Here is a 14,807-nt window from a genome sequence, read left to right on the forward strand (position 1 = left end):
CCCTGGGTTTCTAACGGTTCCTTCTCCTGACCTGAGACTATCTTGAGTACAATGTGTAAGACACACTGTAAAAGCGGCGGGGGGGGGTGGTGCGGGAAAGGCACTAAGTTTTGCAAAGGAATGAAGATTGTTTTTAAATTGGCAGAAATGCAAGGAACTGTCGTCTTTATGACAAAGCTTCCTTTCAAGTCTTAGAGGAAAGCCCTCAAGTCTTTGGTCCAGGCTACACTTCCGTTTTACTTCTTTCTGTCATTTGTTTGTGGTCTCTGTAAGTCACTCTTAGTCTTTTACCTCTGTTCTCTGGTACTCCCAGGCCGCTGGGTACACCTCAGTATCATTTGTGGTTTTTAAACAACACTGTTGCTATAAAAGGAACTACTCCATACTAAAGCATAATTTATTCTTGAAATTGATTTTCTAAAATGATAGCTTTCATCTCGCTTAAAATCGATCGTTGTCTAACCAAGTTTTTTTTATTTCTTTTTTATCCATTAACAGAAGAGATATGTTCTTTATATTTGAATGGGGCAGGCTAGTTTCGACTTATTTTCCTATTCACTCACAAACGACTTATTGGGAGTTTTTAGTTCGTTTTACTGTGAATAATAAAACTTTTTAATAGGCACCATACTTGGAGATTTTACAAGTGTCTTTTATCAGCCTAATTTTTCAGGTGTTCTCTGTATTGAGTCTGCTGAGTATTCTCCTAGAGATCTGGTTTAATTAATTTATTCAAGGTTTGGAGGATTGAGGGTCTATACCGAAGGCCTCCACAAACACCTGGGCTTTTCTTTCATTAAGTAGTTTAAAGATCTGGCCTATTTACTTTTACAGCCTTACCTAAAAGGTGGATTCTTTACTTCTCTCATTAACTTTATAGTACTTCATTATTCAGTCATTTGGTGCCTTAGAAATTACTGGAGGATCCCTTTCTAAACTTTGTACTCAAGAATTTTTTGTCAGTCTTAGATAATTTGAATTCACCACCATGAAAAGATAAAGAGGAACATTTCAAGTTGACTTCTTCTGATCTCATTATCTCTTTAACTGTTTGATTATCTGTGGCTATGTAAGCACCCCCTACACTTAATAGCTTAAAATAATGATTTCTCATGATTCTAGGTGTCTGTTGAGCAGTTTCTCTGGTTTCCTTTGGCCTCATATATACCGCTGTACTGAGCCAGTAGGTCAGCTGAACTGAAGGGTTCTAGATGGCTTCATACTTAATGGTGGTCAGCTAGGGTGACTTAGGTCTCCTCCATGTGACCTCTCATTCTCCAATAAGGCCAGATAGAGAGCAAAAGCGGCATTGCCTCATGAAGCCTAGCCTCAGAAATCACGTGCATCACTTCCACATCACAATATTTGCCAAAGCAAATCACAAGACCAATCTGGATTCAAGGGTAGGGAGATAGATTCCATCTCTGCATGAGAAGAGTGACATAGTCACATTGCAAAGAAGCATACATACCATGATAGGAGGAATTTATGGTTATTAAACAATCTTTCAAAGTGATCATCCACAGAATTCACGCCAAAGAAATTTGGGTGTCATCTTCGACTCCTACCTTTTCTTACATACCTCACATCCAGGTAATTATCAAATCTTGTTGATTTTACTTCCTAAATAGCTCTCAAGTTCATCCACTTATTAGTAATCCCTCGTTTAAGCCACCAACCTCTCTCTCCTTATGTTATAGAAAACTTACAAACTTTTTTTAAAAACATACTTATCTATTTATTTGTCTGCCTCGGATCTTACTTGCCGGATGAGGGCTCAGTAGTTGAGGCGCCCGCATGGGCTCAGTTGCTCCTCGGGATATAGGATCTCAGTCCCCTGACTAGGGATCTAACCCGAGTGCCCCGCATTGCAGGGCAGATTCTTTAACCTCTGGACCATCAGGGAAGTCCCTAGAAAACTTATAAACTTTGGCCTAACTGAAAAGCTTATGACATTTGATTCTACTTGTTTGTCTTAGTATGAATAGAATGCTAGGTTTCTAATTTAAAAAAAATAGATATGCAACAAGCAACAAAGGTTTACTGTATAGCGCAGGGAACTATAGTCAGTATCTTGTAATAGTCTATAATGGAAAATAACCTGAAAAATAATTGTGTGTGTATTTATATATATATATATATATATAAAGAACTGAATCACCTTGCTGTGCACCTGTAACATTGTAAGTCAACTATACTTCAATAAAATATATTAATTAAGAAAAAAATAGAGTTAATAGCAGCTCATGGTTATCAGCATTCCAATGAGGTGACAACTGGGAGGATATGAAATGATTTAATCTGAAAATACATTCTGAGTATGCTTAAGCATTAAAAAAAAAAAAAAATAGCCTAAGGGAGCTGTTTTCTAGCGTTTCCCAGAACTAAGTGGTATTCACTTTTTCATTCTTCTTATACATAATATTACTTTATTCAGAAAGGTCCTGTACTGAAAACAGTCAGTATAAAATGATTTTCTGTATCACTGATTCTAAGACACCACACTCCGTCCCCTTTTCTTCACCAGTTATCATCTGGATCGGTCTTAATTCAGTCAGTGGCATAACTGTCAGCATGTTTGTTGTTTTTAGTGGTACATACAATAGTGACACATCATGGATTCTGTGAAAGGTGGTAGTAACAGTGGTTAAGGGTTTTGAGGGCAGGCTGGAATTAAAGCTTTTGTTTCCTTCTTTATAAGGTGAGGATAATACCTCTCATAGAAGGGTAAAATTAAATGAAATAATGATGTAAAGTGTTTAGCAACACTTCACAAAGTATCTGGTGCCTTGTAAGAGCTTGTCATTATGGCTTGTCATAATGTTTCTGATACTTATTTTCTTGGGGCTAATCTGTAAACCCATATATTTGCTTTTATTTCAGATTTGAATCTTTTCAGAACTATTATGTGAGAAGCCCTGTGAGTTTTCTGAGTAAAGAGACAACTAATCATGTGAATGTATAAGTGTAGTAAAATGTATATCAATACCAGACTTTTGCCCAAAGGGGTAATGTTACATTATAGTTATTACAGTTTCTCTGCCAACAACCCTCATGTTTTTAAAGAACTCAATAATACCAGAAAAATAAATGAATAATGCATAGTCTCTTAGCCTGTCAATCCTACTTAGAATTGCAGAAAGTTGTAAACTGTTAAGTGGTTATCCCAATCAGGGTTATCCCACCCTGTCCTTTAAAATCCATGTCTTTCCTACAAGGGTGCCTAATTATTATAAAATTTAGGGGAATTCCCTGGTCATCCAGGCCTCCATGCTTTTGCTGCCAAGGGTGCGGTTCAGTCCTTGATTGAAGAACTAAGATTCCATAAGCACTGTGGCAGAGCCAAAAATAATAATAATAACAGTAAAACAAAAAATAAAATTTAATATTTGACCTTACTGTGCACATTTAAATGCTATTCAGTTAGTTTTATGTAATAAAAAGATGAGTGGGTGTAATTTATAGTTGAACTCTCCTATATTATTTAGCATTTTGTACTTATAAAGTGCTTTAAAATATGTTCTGATGTTCTTGTTTGAGTCAAAGCCTTAAGTCTGCAAAAAATGAATGATGGTAGAAAAAAAGATTCACTCATGAAACTCACAATACCTTCTATCTCCCCTACACTTCTCTCTAACCGGTGTCTATTATAATGATTTGAATATAAATAGTGTTTTTGTTTTCACAGTGGAAAGTAGGAATAATTCTAACATTTATTAAGTACTCACTGTGTACTGGACAGGATACTAGATGCTTTCTGTTCTTTTTCTCCTTTAATCCTCCAAACTCTATGAAGTAAGTGGTAATAATTCCTATTCAGAAATTCAGAAATAAGGTTACTCTGAGTTGGTATTTGAATCAGGATGTAATCAGACTCAAATACGTTTTGCATGTTCACTCTACCTGTCAGTAGGTGCTCAGTAAATGCCAGAATAAAACCAAGTATTATGATCCCATGATTTTTCATTTGAGATTCTTTTGTAAAACATGCTTTGGTAACAGTTTCTTACATTTGTTTAGCAGTTCACTGTTTCAAAGTGATTTCACTTTTATTGCCTGTTTTAGTTACCATGGCTGCAAAACAGATCACCCTGAAATTGAGTGGTATAAAACCATTGTTTATTTTGCTTTCAGATTCTGTGGGTTAGCAATTCAGACAGGCATGACAGCGTGGCTGTGTGTTCCCCGGTGTCTCAGACCTCAGCCTGAGACTAAAGACTAAAATGTGAAGGTTTTTTACTCACACATCTAGTAATTGATGCTGTTTGTCAGCTGGAGGCCTCAGTTGTTCTCTGCATGGGCCTCTCCACATTCTCTTTGTAGTTTAAGCTATCTTACAGCATGGTGGCTAAAAGTTGAGTATTTTAGAGAAACAGAGACATGGCACCTGCAAGCCCTAGTCAAGCAGAGATGGCTTCCTTTTTTATGGCCTGCCTTCAGAAATCACATAATTATCACTTCTTGACACTCTGTTGGTCAGAATAGTCACAAGCCCCTGCCAGTCACACTTGGGATGATGTGTATATTTTGGTGTGGCCATCTTTGGAAAAATAGAAATTAACCTGTGAAATAGATCAAGCAGATCACTTTACAAGTAAATAAACTGTATTCAAAGTATTAGTATAGGAGCAAGGGTCTTAGGTCCCTCTGGCTAGACTGGTATACTTGATCTATTTTGATACATTATGATATATACTGCCCACTATTACTTAGATAAGGTAAAGGATGTTTGTATAAGGTATCAAATTAGGATGTTGACTTACTGTAAGGCCAGTGGGATGATCAGCATTTTGGAGGAGTATGCCAGCAATACTTAAAGTTTTTTTACAACAAGATATGCCATTTGGTTTTATCAGCTTGATTAGTCAGCTGGTGGGCCAAATCCAGCAAGCCTTGTTTTTGTAAGTGAAGTTTTATTGGAACACAGACACACATTCATTTATTACTGCCTGTGACTGATTTTGTGCTACAGTAGCTGAGTTGAGTAGTTCCAACAGAAACTATATGGCCACCCAAGCCTAACACAATTACTATGGGACCCTTTACATAAAATTTGCAGACTGTTGGTCTAGAAGATCAACCTGTTAGTCAATCTGAAATTCCCCCTACTTGAGTCTGTGGTTTTGACCAATTCATCAGCTTAACACGCCTGAGAACTAGCATGTGCCTGTGTGCTAAGTCGCTTTAGTCATGTCTGACTCTCTGCAACCTTATGGATTGTAGCCTGCCAGGCTCCTCTGTCCATGGGATTCTCCAGGCAGGAATACCAGAGTGGGCTGCCATGCCCTCCTCCAGGGGATCTGCCCAACCCCGGGATCAAACTCCCATCTCTTAAGTCTCCTGCATTGGCAGGCAAATTCTTTACCGCTAGTGCCACCTGGTAAGCCAAGTGCCAGAAATACAAAGTAATACCTTAATGCTTGCCCTTGAAAGAGTTCACAGTATTATTGGGGAATCAAACAATCGTAGGTTTACATAGTGCAGTGTCATGAGTGGTGCTGTTTTACAGCTATGCATAAATTTCTTAGAAAAGATAGTGGCTAAAGATTGGAATCTGCTTTTTCTCAGAGAAGGCTTCCTAAGAAAACTGATACTGATCAAGTTCTTGGAAATAAATAGAATTTAACAAGGTGGAAAAGTATAAAAGAGCCTAGCATAAAAAAATACGAGCAAATAAATATATGTTTGAGTAAGGGTTTTGTATTCTCAGGTACTATAGGAATTCATTATAGCTGAAAAGTAGAATGGGATTGGAGGTGTAATGAGGAGTAGGACTAGCTGACCATTTAAGCCACTGAGGCAGGAAAAGATTTGAGAGTTCTTTTAGAGACTTGAGGCTTGAGAGCTCTTTGAATTGTCAAAACTTAATTGATTGGTTCTAAGAATGGTGAAGAATGTGAAGTCTAGGTTGACTGACCTGGACAACTGGGTAGTCAGGGAAAATGGTACCATTTTGCTAAGATATTCTGAATATGAATACATTGGAAGGAATAGATTTTTAAAAGATGTTTCACTGTTGGAGAATTTGAATTTGCAGTGCCTATACATCTAAATGAGAAGATGTTGGAAGCTTGACGCTTAAGAAAAAGACTTGAGAGTTTTTAATAAATGAATATTTGAAGCCATGGAAAAGATGTAGTTCTCCATGGAAAATATGCAAAGAGAGAACTAAAAATAGAAATGGGGAACATTTAGGAGATACATAGCAGAAGGAGGAGAGGGCAAGCAGATCGTAAGTTCTTGAAATGAAAATTCATTTTTTCTTCAAGATATATATGTATGTATATCACAAAGAAATAATATATGATCTTTTTTGTGAATCCATGTTTTAGCCAAGCTGCAATATGACAAGTTTTTAAGAAAAAAAAATTGGAGATGGAAAGAACCAAAGACTCAAATAAGGTTATAGAGTTTAAAAATAATTTAAAAATTGTCTCCAACTGAGGCATTTCACTAACTCTCTAGTATGTGTGTTAGATTTTGACAACTCTAGCTTGTTCTTTTTGGAAGCTTTGTAATGTAAAGATGACTTTTTTCCCCCTTATTTTTTGTTTTCAGGTCTCTGCATTGGGAGCAGAGTTTTCCTCAGAGTCTTGCAGAGAGTTAGGTTTCTCCAGCAACTTGCTCTGCAGCTCCTGTGATTTGCTTGGACAGTTCAACCTTCTGCAGCTGGATCCTGACTGTAGAGGGTGCTGTCAGGAGGAAGCTCAATTTGAAACTAAAAAGGTACTGCTTTCTAGTATTTCTCTTCCATTAGATGATTTAGTTGAGATGAGGTAAAATGTTAAATTACTTAATCAACTTAAATACAAAGAGGTTATTAGCTTCTACATTTTGTAGTTTTAGAAACTCAACTGATTTCTGTCCTGGGGCATCAGATCAGTCAAAGCAAATGAGAGGGAAAAGTATGGTCATAGACCAATAGACCATCCTACCATGGCTGTGCTATCCAGTCTTCCTTACTTCTGGCCACATGAAGCCAAAGAATAATTAACTAGATGTTTTTATTCAATTACAATAAGAACCCAGTCTTACAATGAAATTTGAGATGAAAGTAAAGCACCTATTACGTGGCACGTAATTGTCAACAGTAAGTTATAACTTTTAATCTGGTTAACTAAACAATGTGGCCTGTTAATTTGCACACCTGTTACTAATATTTCCTAATACCTACTCTCACCTTTAACACCTGAAGACAACCAGGACTAGGTAGTTCTAACTATCCAGTCAAATCTGCTATGGTTTTACCCACTGTTCAAATTAATAGTAAACTTGCTCAATTTTTAAATCTTTTCATTAGACCTGTAGATTAATTTAAAAAGTATCCTGAAAAGGTCACTTATATCATCCAAATCAAGCTGAATTAATGAAGTCCCTGTGTTTGAGAAAAAATGTCAACATCTCTCTGCTTTGTTTCCTTTTAATATTCCTTCAGTTTTACTTATTGAATCCTGTTTGAGGCATTACGGTTTGTAAAGCGTTCAGTGATTGTATCTTCTCATTACTAGGTAGTAAAGGTTTATTTCTAACAATGAGTACAGTTTTATAGGTTTGTAAGAAAAACAAGCAGACACACTTTGACATCAGTATTCAACCGAAAGTTACACTTGATTTCTCAGTTGAAAACCTGAAATTCCTGTGTCCCAGGTACGGCTTCCGTGTCTACCATGGCTTTCATTTTCTTGGTTCACATATACCCGTAATATATTTTAATGTTTAGAAGATTCCCATATATAAAAGTTAGTCTTTATTGCAAGTAAGTAAAGTCTGAACAGATTTTTAAAACTTGATTTTAAATAGACTTAAGACATAGGACCTAATTAGTGGGCTCCTTCTTTCTTGTTTTCTGTTTTGTTTCTTCAATGATATATTCACATGAGACCAGTGGCTGCAGTGTGATTCATCCTCTCATCTTTAAGCTGTTATTCTATGGTCTGTACAACCACTCGGCCAACAATAATTATTTCCTGAGACACCAAACTGAGATGGATTGGACAACAAGGGGTGTTTTAAAAGAAATAATCTTTATCACACACCCCCTTTGTAATCAAGGGTAAGCTGAGAAAGTCTAGCCTTTGACTGATATCAAATATGCCTAAACTATAAACCAAGTGCATATAAAAGCTGTTTTTACTTAATTGCCGTTTCTCAGTAATTCTTTATAATACACAAATTTTGTGAGTTTTTTTTTTTTTTTTAAGCCACACTGTGCCACATACAGGATCTTAGTTCCTCAGCCAGGGATCAAACCCATGCCCCCTGTAGGGGAAGTGCAGAATCTTAATCACTGAACTGCGAGGGAAGTCCCTGTGATAAAATTTTAGTAGAACCAAACTTCAGTCACACGCTTCTCAAATTAATCATATTCCTGTTCAGTTTTCATTATTAATTGAGCTGTGTTTCATATCTTGACACTTTGCAGCAGTTACAGCTCAGCATTATCCATGGGGCAATAGCCCACTGTTTAATACATGCCTAACTAATCACACAAACTGAAATGTTTATTATATCTAAGTGCAAGTGAGCCTGTATCCTAATATACCTTTTATACTGTACTTGTTTTTTCTCAGTTCCTTGCCCGTAGTCCTTAAGATGTACTTCTCATTAAGTATTTGCTAGGACAGTATTGCACAAAATCAGTGAATGATTTTCTTTAAGAGGCCTGGTGGAACCAAAACACTTAAAATAGTAGTATAAATATAAAAGTATGGCAGGTCAGGCAAGCCTCCATTTAGATATAAACCACATTCTTATATAAAAGTGGTATACTTAATTTAATCTGTGCAGTACTGCTCTCTGGATTATTGGTACATAATCATAGGTAGTCATGTATGGATGTGAGAATTGGACTATAAAAAAAGCTGAGTGCCAAAGAATTGATGCTTTTGAACTGTGGTGTTGGAGAAGACTCTTGAGAGTCCCTTGGACTGCAAGGAGATCCAACCAGTCCATCCTAAAGGAAATCAGTCCTGCATATTCATTGGAAGGACTGATGGTGAAGCTGAAACTTCAATACTTTGGCCACCTGATGCGAAGAACTGACCCATTTGAAAAGACCCTGATGCTGGGAAAGATTGAAGGTGGGAGAAGGGGATGACAGAGGACGAGATGGTTAGATGGCATTACCGACTCAATGGACATGAGTTTGAGTAAACTCCAGGAGTTGGTGATGGACAGGGAAGCTTGGCGTGCCGCTGTCCATGGGGTCGCAGAGTTGGACACGACTGAGCGACTGTACTGAACTGAACTGAATCATAGGTAACGATATACACAATAGCTTTTCTGTCTCATTCAACTCTGGCTTAAGGCTTAATTTTGAAATTATATTTTAATTTAGTTCTACTTTAATGAAAGTAAAAATATGCAATATATAGACTAGTTTGTTGTCGTTTAGTGACTAAGTCATGTCTGACTCTTGAGACCCCATTGACTGTAGCCCACCAGGCTCCTCTATCCATGAAATTTCCCAGGCAAGGTTACTGAAGTGGGTTACCATTTCCTTTTCCAGGAGATATTCCAGACTTGGGGATTGAACCTGCATTATAGACTAGTGCCTTATGTCAAAAATGTTAAAAATACTTAAACATGGCTGTGTGTAAATCATTGGGAATATAAATTTTTTAGAAGAGGAAATTTGTAGTTTATTTGCAGGAATGTCTTGGCAATTTATAATAAAGAAATGTTACCTAAATACTTATTTTGGTGCTATCTTAGTTGCATGCTTTATAGGTCTGTTCAGGGATGAAGCTAATCATTTTTCAAATGCATACACTCAGTCAACAGGCTAAATTTAGCCTTTGATAGGCAAAAACATAAAATTTGCTTTTAAAAAATGTATTTATTCCCAATAAATGCAGAAAATATCTTCTAAGTCCCTTATTCTGCAAGTAGACATTCCTATATTGTTTGTATTTGGTCTTGTTTCTCCCCCACTTTTGATCGTAAAGGACCTAAGTAAACATCACAAATATAACTAGAACAAGATTTTTTGGTTTGCTGATTTACTACTGTTTTAACTAGTTTTGCTCATAACTGTGTACCTAGGTACAATTTACAAACATTCATAAGGATATTGATTGAATTATTAAGAGCATACTAATTTGTTGTTTAGTCACTGAGTCATATCCAACTCTTTTGCGACCCCGTGGACTGGAGCCCATCAGGCTTCTCTGTCCACAAGATTTCCCAGGCAAGAAGACTGGAGAGGGTTGCCATTTTCCTTCTCCAGGGATCGAACCCATGTCTCCAGCATTGGCAGGTGGATTCTTAACCACTGAGCCACCAGGAAAGCCTGTATACTAACTAGTAACTTAAAGTAAAAAAATGGTAAACTAATGAAAGAAAAATGTTTAAATCTTGGTGCTATTAGTATTTACTAAGTAGTATAAGGGACTTCTGGTTTTTGTACATAGAATCTTAAGATGGAAGGGAAGGAACTATTCTCTTCACTACTGACTGACTCTTTGCTTGTGGTGGAAAAACATATAACTGCCAGTTCTTGCTTGTTGTATCTTACAGCTTTTCCCCACCAGAAAAGGACTAACTCTTCTCCTGTTTTGTTTTTGAAGTATTTTAGACAAGGATTGTTACTAGTTCAAGTTGGGTCACTCACCAGTTATTAGCTAGGATTATGGAATAATGTAAGAACTGCCACAAAAGCTGCCACAGTAGCCATATGAGAAGTTACACCAGGGAGCAGATGGATGACGCACTCTTAGGTAAAGAGCAGACTGGTTTTTCCCCTCAGTTACTAGAGTAAACCGCTTCTACTTAAGCTGTTTTAAAGATTTAGCTCAAGTGTCCTCTTTTCTGGGAAGTTTTCCCCAATTTCTCCTCCTTAGCCACCACCACTGCCACTTCCAAGTTACATTAAGCTACACCCAGGTCTTCACTCATAGCTCTGTCAGTAAAGAATCTGCCTGCAATGCAGGATACCCGGGTTCAATTCCTGGGTCAGGAAGATCCCCTGGAGAAGGAAATGGCAACCCACTCCAGTATTCTTGCCTGGAGAATCCAGAATGGACAGAGGAGCGTGGCAGGCTACAGTCCATGGTTGTCACAAGAGTAGGACATGACTTAGCAACTAAACCACCAACCACCACTGCATTCTCAAAGCACTTAAACATGCCTGTGATTTGCAGTTAACTCCATTATATTGTATCTGATGTCTGGCTTTCTTTCTCTCCCAATGTTTTATGCTTTTTGAAGTTCAGAACTATGTTTTTTATGTTTCTGAATCCCCAGCCTTTAGCTTACATTTCATAAGTTTTCACCCTTGAATAAGGCTGTTTTTACTAAGAAATAATACAAGAAATTCTGTAGCCAACTTTAGAGTAATTTAGAAGTCAGCTTAAACAGCATTATTCAAAACAGTGGCAAATTTTAAGCTTTAGCGTATCAGAAGCTGAATGCTACTGGTGTGTAAAGCATAGAAGGATGAAATGGAGGTTAAGCTAAATCTGCATGAAATTGTAGTCGCTAAAGAGATTTCACCATTGCTCAAAATAGATTCACTTTTGTAGTGTGTGTAGCATCAAATCTATGAACTGATTTCTTCAAAGGAAATAAATTTAATTCAACAGGTTATTCTAATATAAAAACACTGTTCAGAAAGTTTTTTTTTAACTAAATGTTTAGCAACAGTTCAAATTCAGTGTAAGAATCACTAAGACTAGTGAGTAGCAACAATACTAAATAAAGCCACAAATTTCAAACATTCATTAAGTTCTTATTATATGAAGGTGCTCTTCCAAGACTTTACGTGAATTAACTTATATGATCCTCACAACTCCATGAGGTAGGTACCATTATCATCTCCATTTCATAGATAGGTCTGAGGCAAGGAGATCTTGCCTGAAGTCCATACAGCTAACAAGTGACAATAAACATGTATGTCATATATTTGTGTAAGAAAAGTTTAAAAGTTTCTTTTGTGCAGTTAGTTATTCAGTTGAACTGAAAATAGTTTAAATACATTTTTTATATTCTCTGTATGTGGCATTTCATCTGCCTTTAATATGAAAAATAAATGTCAATTTTCTTAGGTATTTACAAATCAGAATCAGCTTCTGTCTAAGCATGTTAAAACATCCTGTCACATTTACAGATTGTAATATTTATAAGGAAAATAAACCCTTAAAGTAATCATAATCAATTTCCAGGCTGTCTTATAACTGCATTTCTTAGACATACCTACTTCAGAGTCAAAATAAACTTTGTTTATATACTAAATATTACTTCATGCTGTAGGCTCTGAGAATGCCAAAATAAGACAATAGTCACTGTCGTAGAGGACTCAAAGAAATAGACATGGAAATTGGACTACTGGAATGCATTTGGCAAGATATTCTGTTGGGATAAAACATAATATCCAATAATGTAACTGCTAAAAAAAAATTAGAAATTAAATAAAAATCGGAATGAGGAGAAGGGATCAATAAAATTTCTTAAAAGTTGGCATAATCAAGAACTATAGATACAACCATGTTAATCACTATGGAAGTGACCAACAGAAGAACTGCTGCTGCTGCTGCTGCTAAGTCACTTCAGTCGTGTCCGACTCTGTGCGACCCCATAGATGGCAGCTCACCAGGCTCCACCGTCCCTAGGATTCTCCAGGCAAGAATACTGGAGTGGGTTGCCATTTCCTTCTCCAGTGCATGAAAGGGAAAAGTGAAAGTGAAGTCGCTCAGTCGTGTCTGACTCTTAGCGACCCCATGGACTGTAACCTACCAGGCTCCTCCGTCCATGGGATTTTCCAGGCAAGAGTACTGAAGTGGGGTGCCATTGCCTTCTCCAACAGAAGAACTAAAAACAGTTTAAAAGTTATTGAATGAGAGATAGAAGGCAAAGGAAGATTTTTAGTTCTTATTTTATACCCCTCTGTACAATTTCTTTTTTATTACTTTTCCAGATGCCTTGATTTCTTTTAAGAATTCATAGAGATAAGTTCTGTAAACAAAATAAATGGTATAAAAGCACCACAGAAGGAAGGATATAACCGTTTGACAGGTCAGATAAATATTACCCCTTGCTTATGTAGAAGTTGATGCTTATGATAAGTTGGAAAGTGATTAGGAGAAGGTCATCTCTGGCAGAAGGAAAAGCATTTGAAAAGGAACTGAGTCATCATGAGAGAGATGGCCATCTAAGATGAATCAGATAGCTTATTATGAAGAGAGAGAACAATAGGTAAGTAAGTAGGGCCTGTGTGCCTTGATAAGAAGTTTGAACTCTACCCTATAGGCAGGTGATGACAGTTAAGGACTATAAACAGTAAATTGACATCGGATTTGTGTTTTAATAACTTTTGTTGGTGTTGTGAATGATGGTTGACAGAGCAGAGAGGAGTACCATTGCCAGAAAAAGAACTTAGGATGCCAGCTTCCAAAGGAAAGATGCAGGAAGGAGCTTAAGCTAACCCACCGTAGTAAAACTGGAGAAGGGACAGATCTGAAATAGATTCAGGCAATAAGAAACCAGAATTGAAAGAGATGCGTGTACCCCAATGTTCATCGCAGCACTGTTTACAATAGCCAGGACATGGAAGCAACCTAGATGTCCATCAGCAGATGAATGGATAAGAAAGCTGTGGTACATATACACAATGGAATATTACTCAGCCATTAAAAAAAAATACATTTGAATCAGTTCTATTGAGATGGATGAAACTGGAGCCCATTATACAGAGTGAAGTAAGCCAGAAAGAAAAACACCAATACAGTATACTAATGCATATATATGAAATTTGAAAGATGGTAACGATAACCCTATATGCGAGACAGAATAAGAGACACAGATGCATAGAACAGTCTTATGGACTCTGAGGGAGAAGGTGAGGGTGGGACGTTCTGGGACAATAACATTGAAACATGTATATTATCATATGTGAAACAGAACACCATTCCATGTTCGATGCATGAGACAAATGCTCAGGTCTGGGGCAATGGGATGACCCAGAGGGATGGGATGGGGAGGGAGGTGGGAGGGGGGTCCAGGAAGGGGAACACATGTAAACCCATGGCTGATTCATGTCAATGTATGGCAAAAACCACTACAATATTGTAATTAGCCCCCAACTAAAATAAATAAATTTATTAAAAATTAAAAAAAAAAAAAGGAACTACAGGGTGTATTGACTAACTGGATTGAAATGTGGAAGGGAAGAGTGAGGACACTTTCCAGTGTTTTTATTTCAGAAAATGCTAACCTCAACACAAGGCTACAAAAGAATTCTAGCTAGCTACAAGGTAGCCCCTAAAGGCAATGATGGTGGATGGGAAAAGAGACAGTGACAGAGGATAATTTTGAGTAAAGTATATATCCCTTAGTTCCAAACTGCCTTTTCAGTTTTCTTTTTGACGATAGAAGTGTTAAGTTCTACTGTAGCAGGCCATGAATTTTATCTGGGTACCATAGTAAGTTCTAAAATAGATAGTATAATCCTCAGAGAGTAGGCAAAAAGTAAAAATGTGTAGGCTGGCCTAGTTTCTTTTGCTGTAATTTCACATTGTTGCTCTTCATTTTTGTATACTGTGTAACTTTTGAATTATTGCAGCTCTTTCGGTATCTGTTTTTAAAGTGAAAATGCATTAGGTGACTAATTTTAATAGAATGAAATCATTTAATTTGAGCCAGCTCTTGTTTATTTCAGATAATTGTAATCTTTGTTGCAAATGATAATAATTGCCTCCTTTTTTATGACAGTGGTGTTCACTATTGGATGGTAATGGAAACACACAAAGAATTGAATTCTCTTTTGAAAAGCAGCTTTTCCTGCTTTATCTTTAATATGAAAAATAAGTGGT

General features: G+C 36.9%; 1 protein-coding gene across 2 annotated transcripts in view; it reads left to right on the top strand.

Annotated features, from left to right (window-relative positions):
- SELENOF (selenoprotein F) overlaps positions 1-14,807 on the top strand; it is a 36,926-nt gene that overhangs the window by 268 nt on the left and 21,851 nt on the right. For both annotated transcript variants that reach the window (XM_081489964.1, XM_081489965.1), the window contains exon 2: positions 6,559-6,726. In XM_081489964.1, coding sequence (XP_081346090.1) covers positions 6,559-6,726 — 168 coding nt within the window. The remainder of the gene's footprint in view (positions 1-6,558; positions 6,727-14,807) is intronic.

This window comes from Giraffa tippelskirchi, chromosome 5 (genome assembly GCF_054371585.1).
Source record: "Giraffa tippelskirchi isolate mGirTip1 chromosome 5, T2T-mGirTip1v1.2.pri, whole genome shotgun sequence".
Classification (NCBI taxonomy): Eukaryota; Metazoa; Chordata; class Mammalia; order Artiodactyla; family Giraffidae; genus Giraffa; species Giraffa tippelskirchi.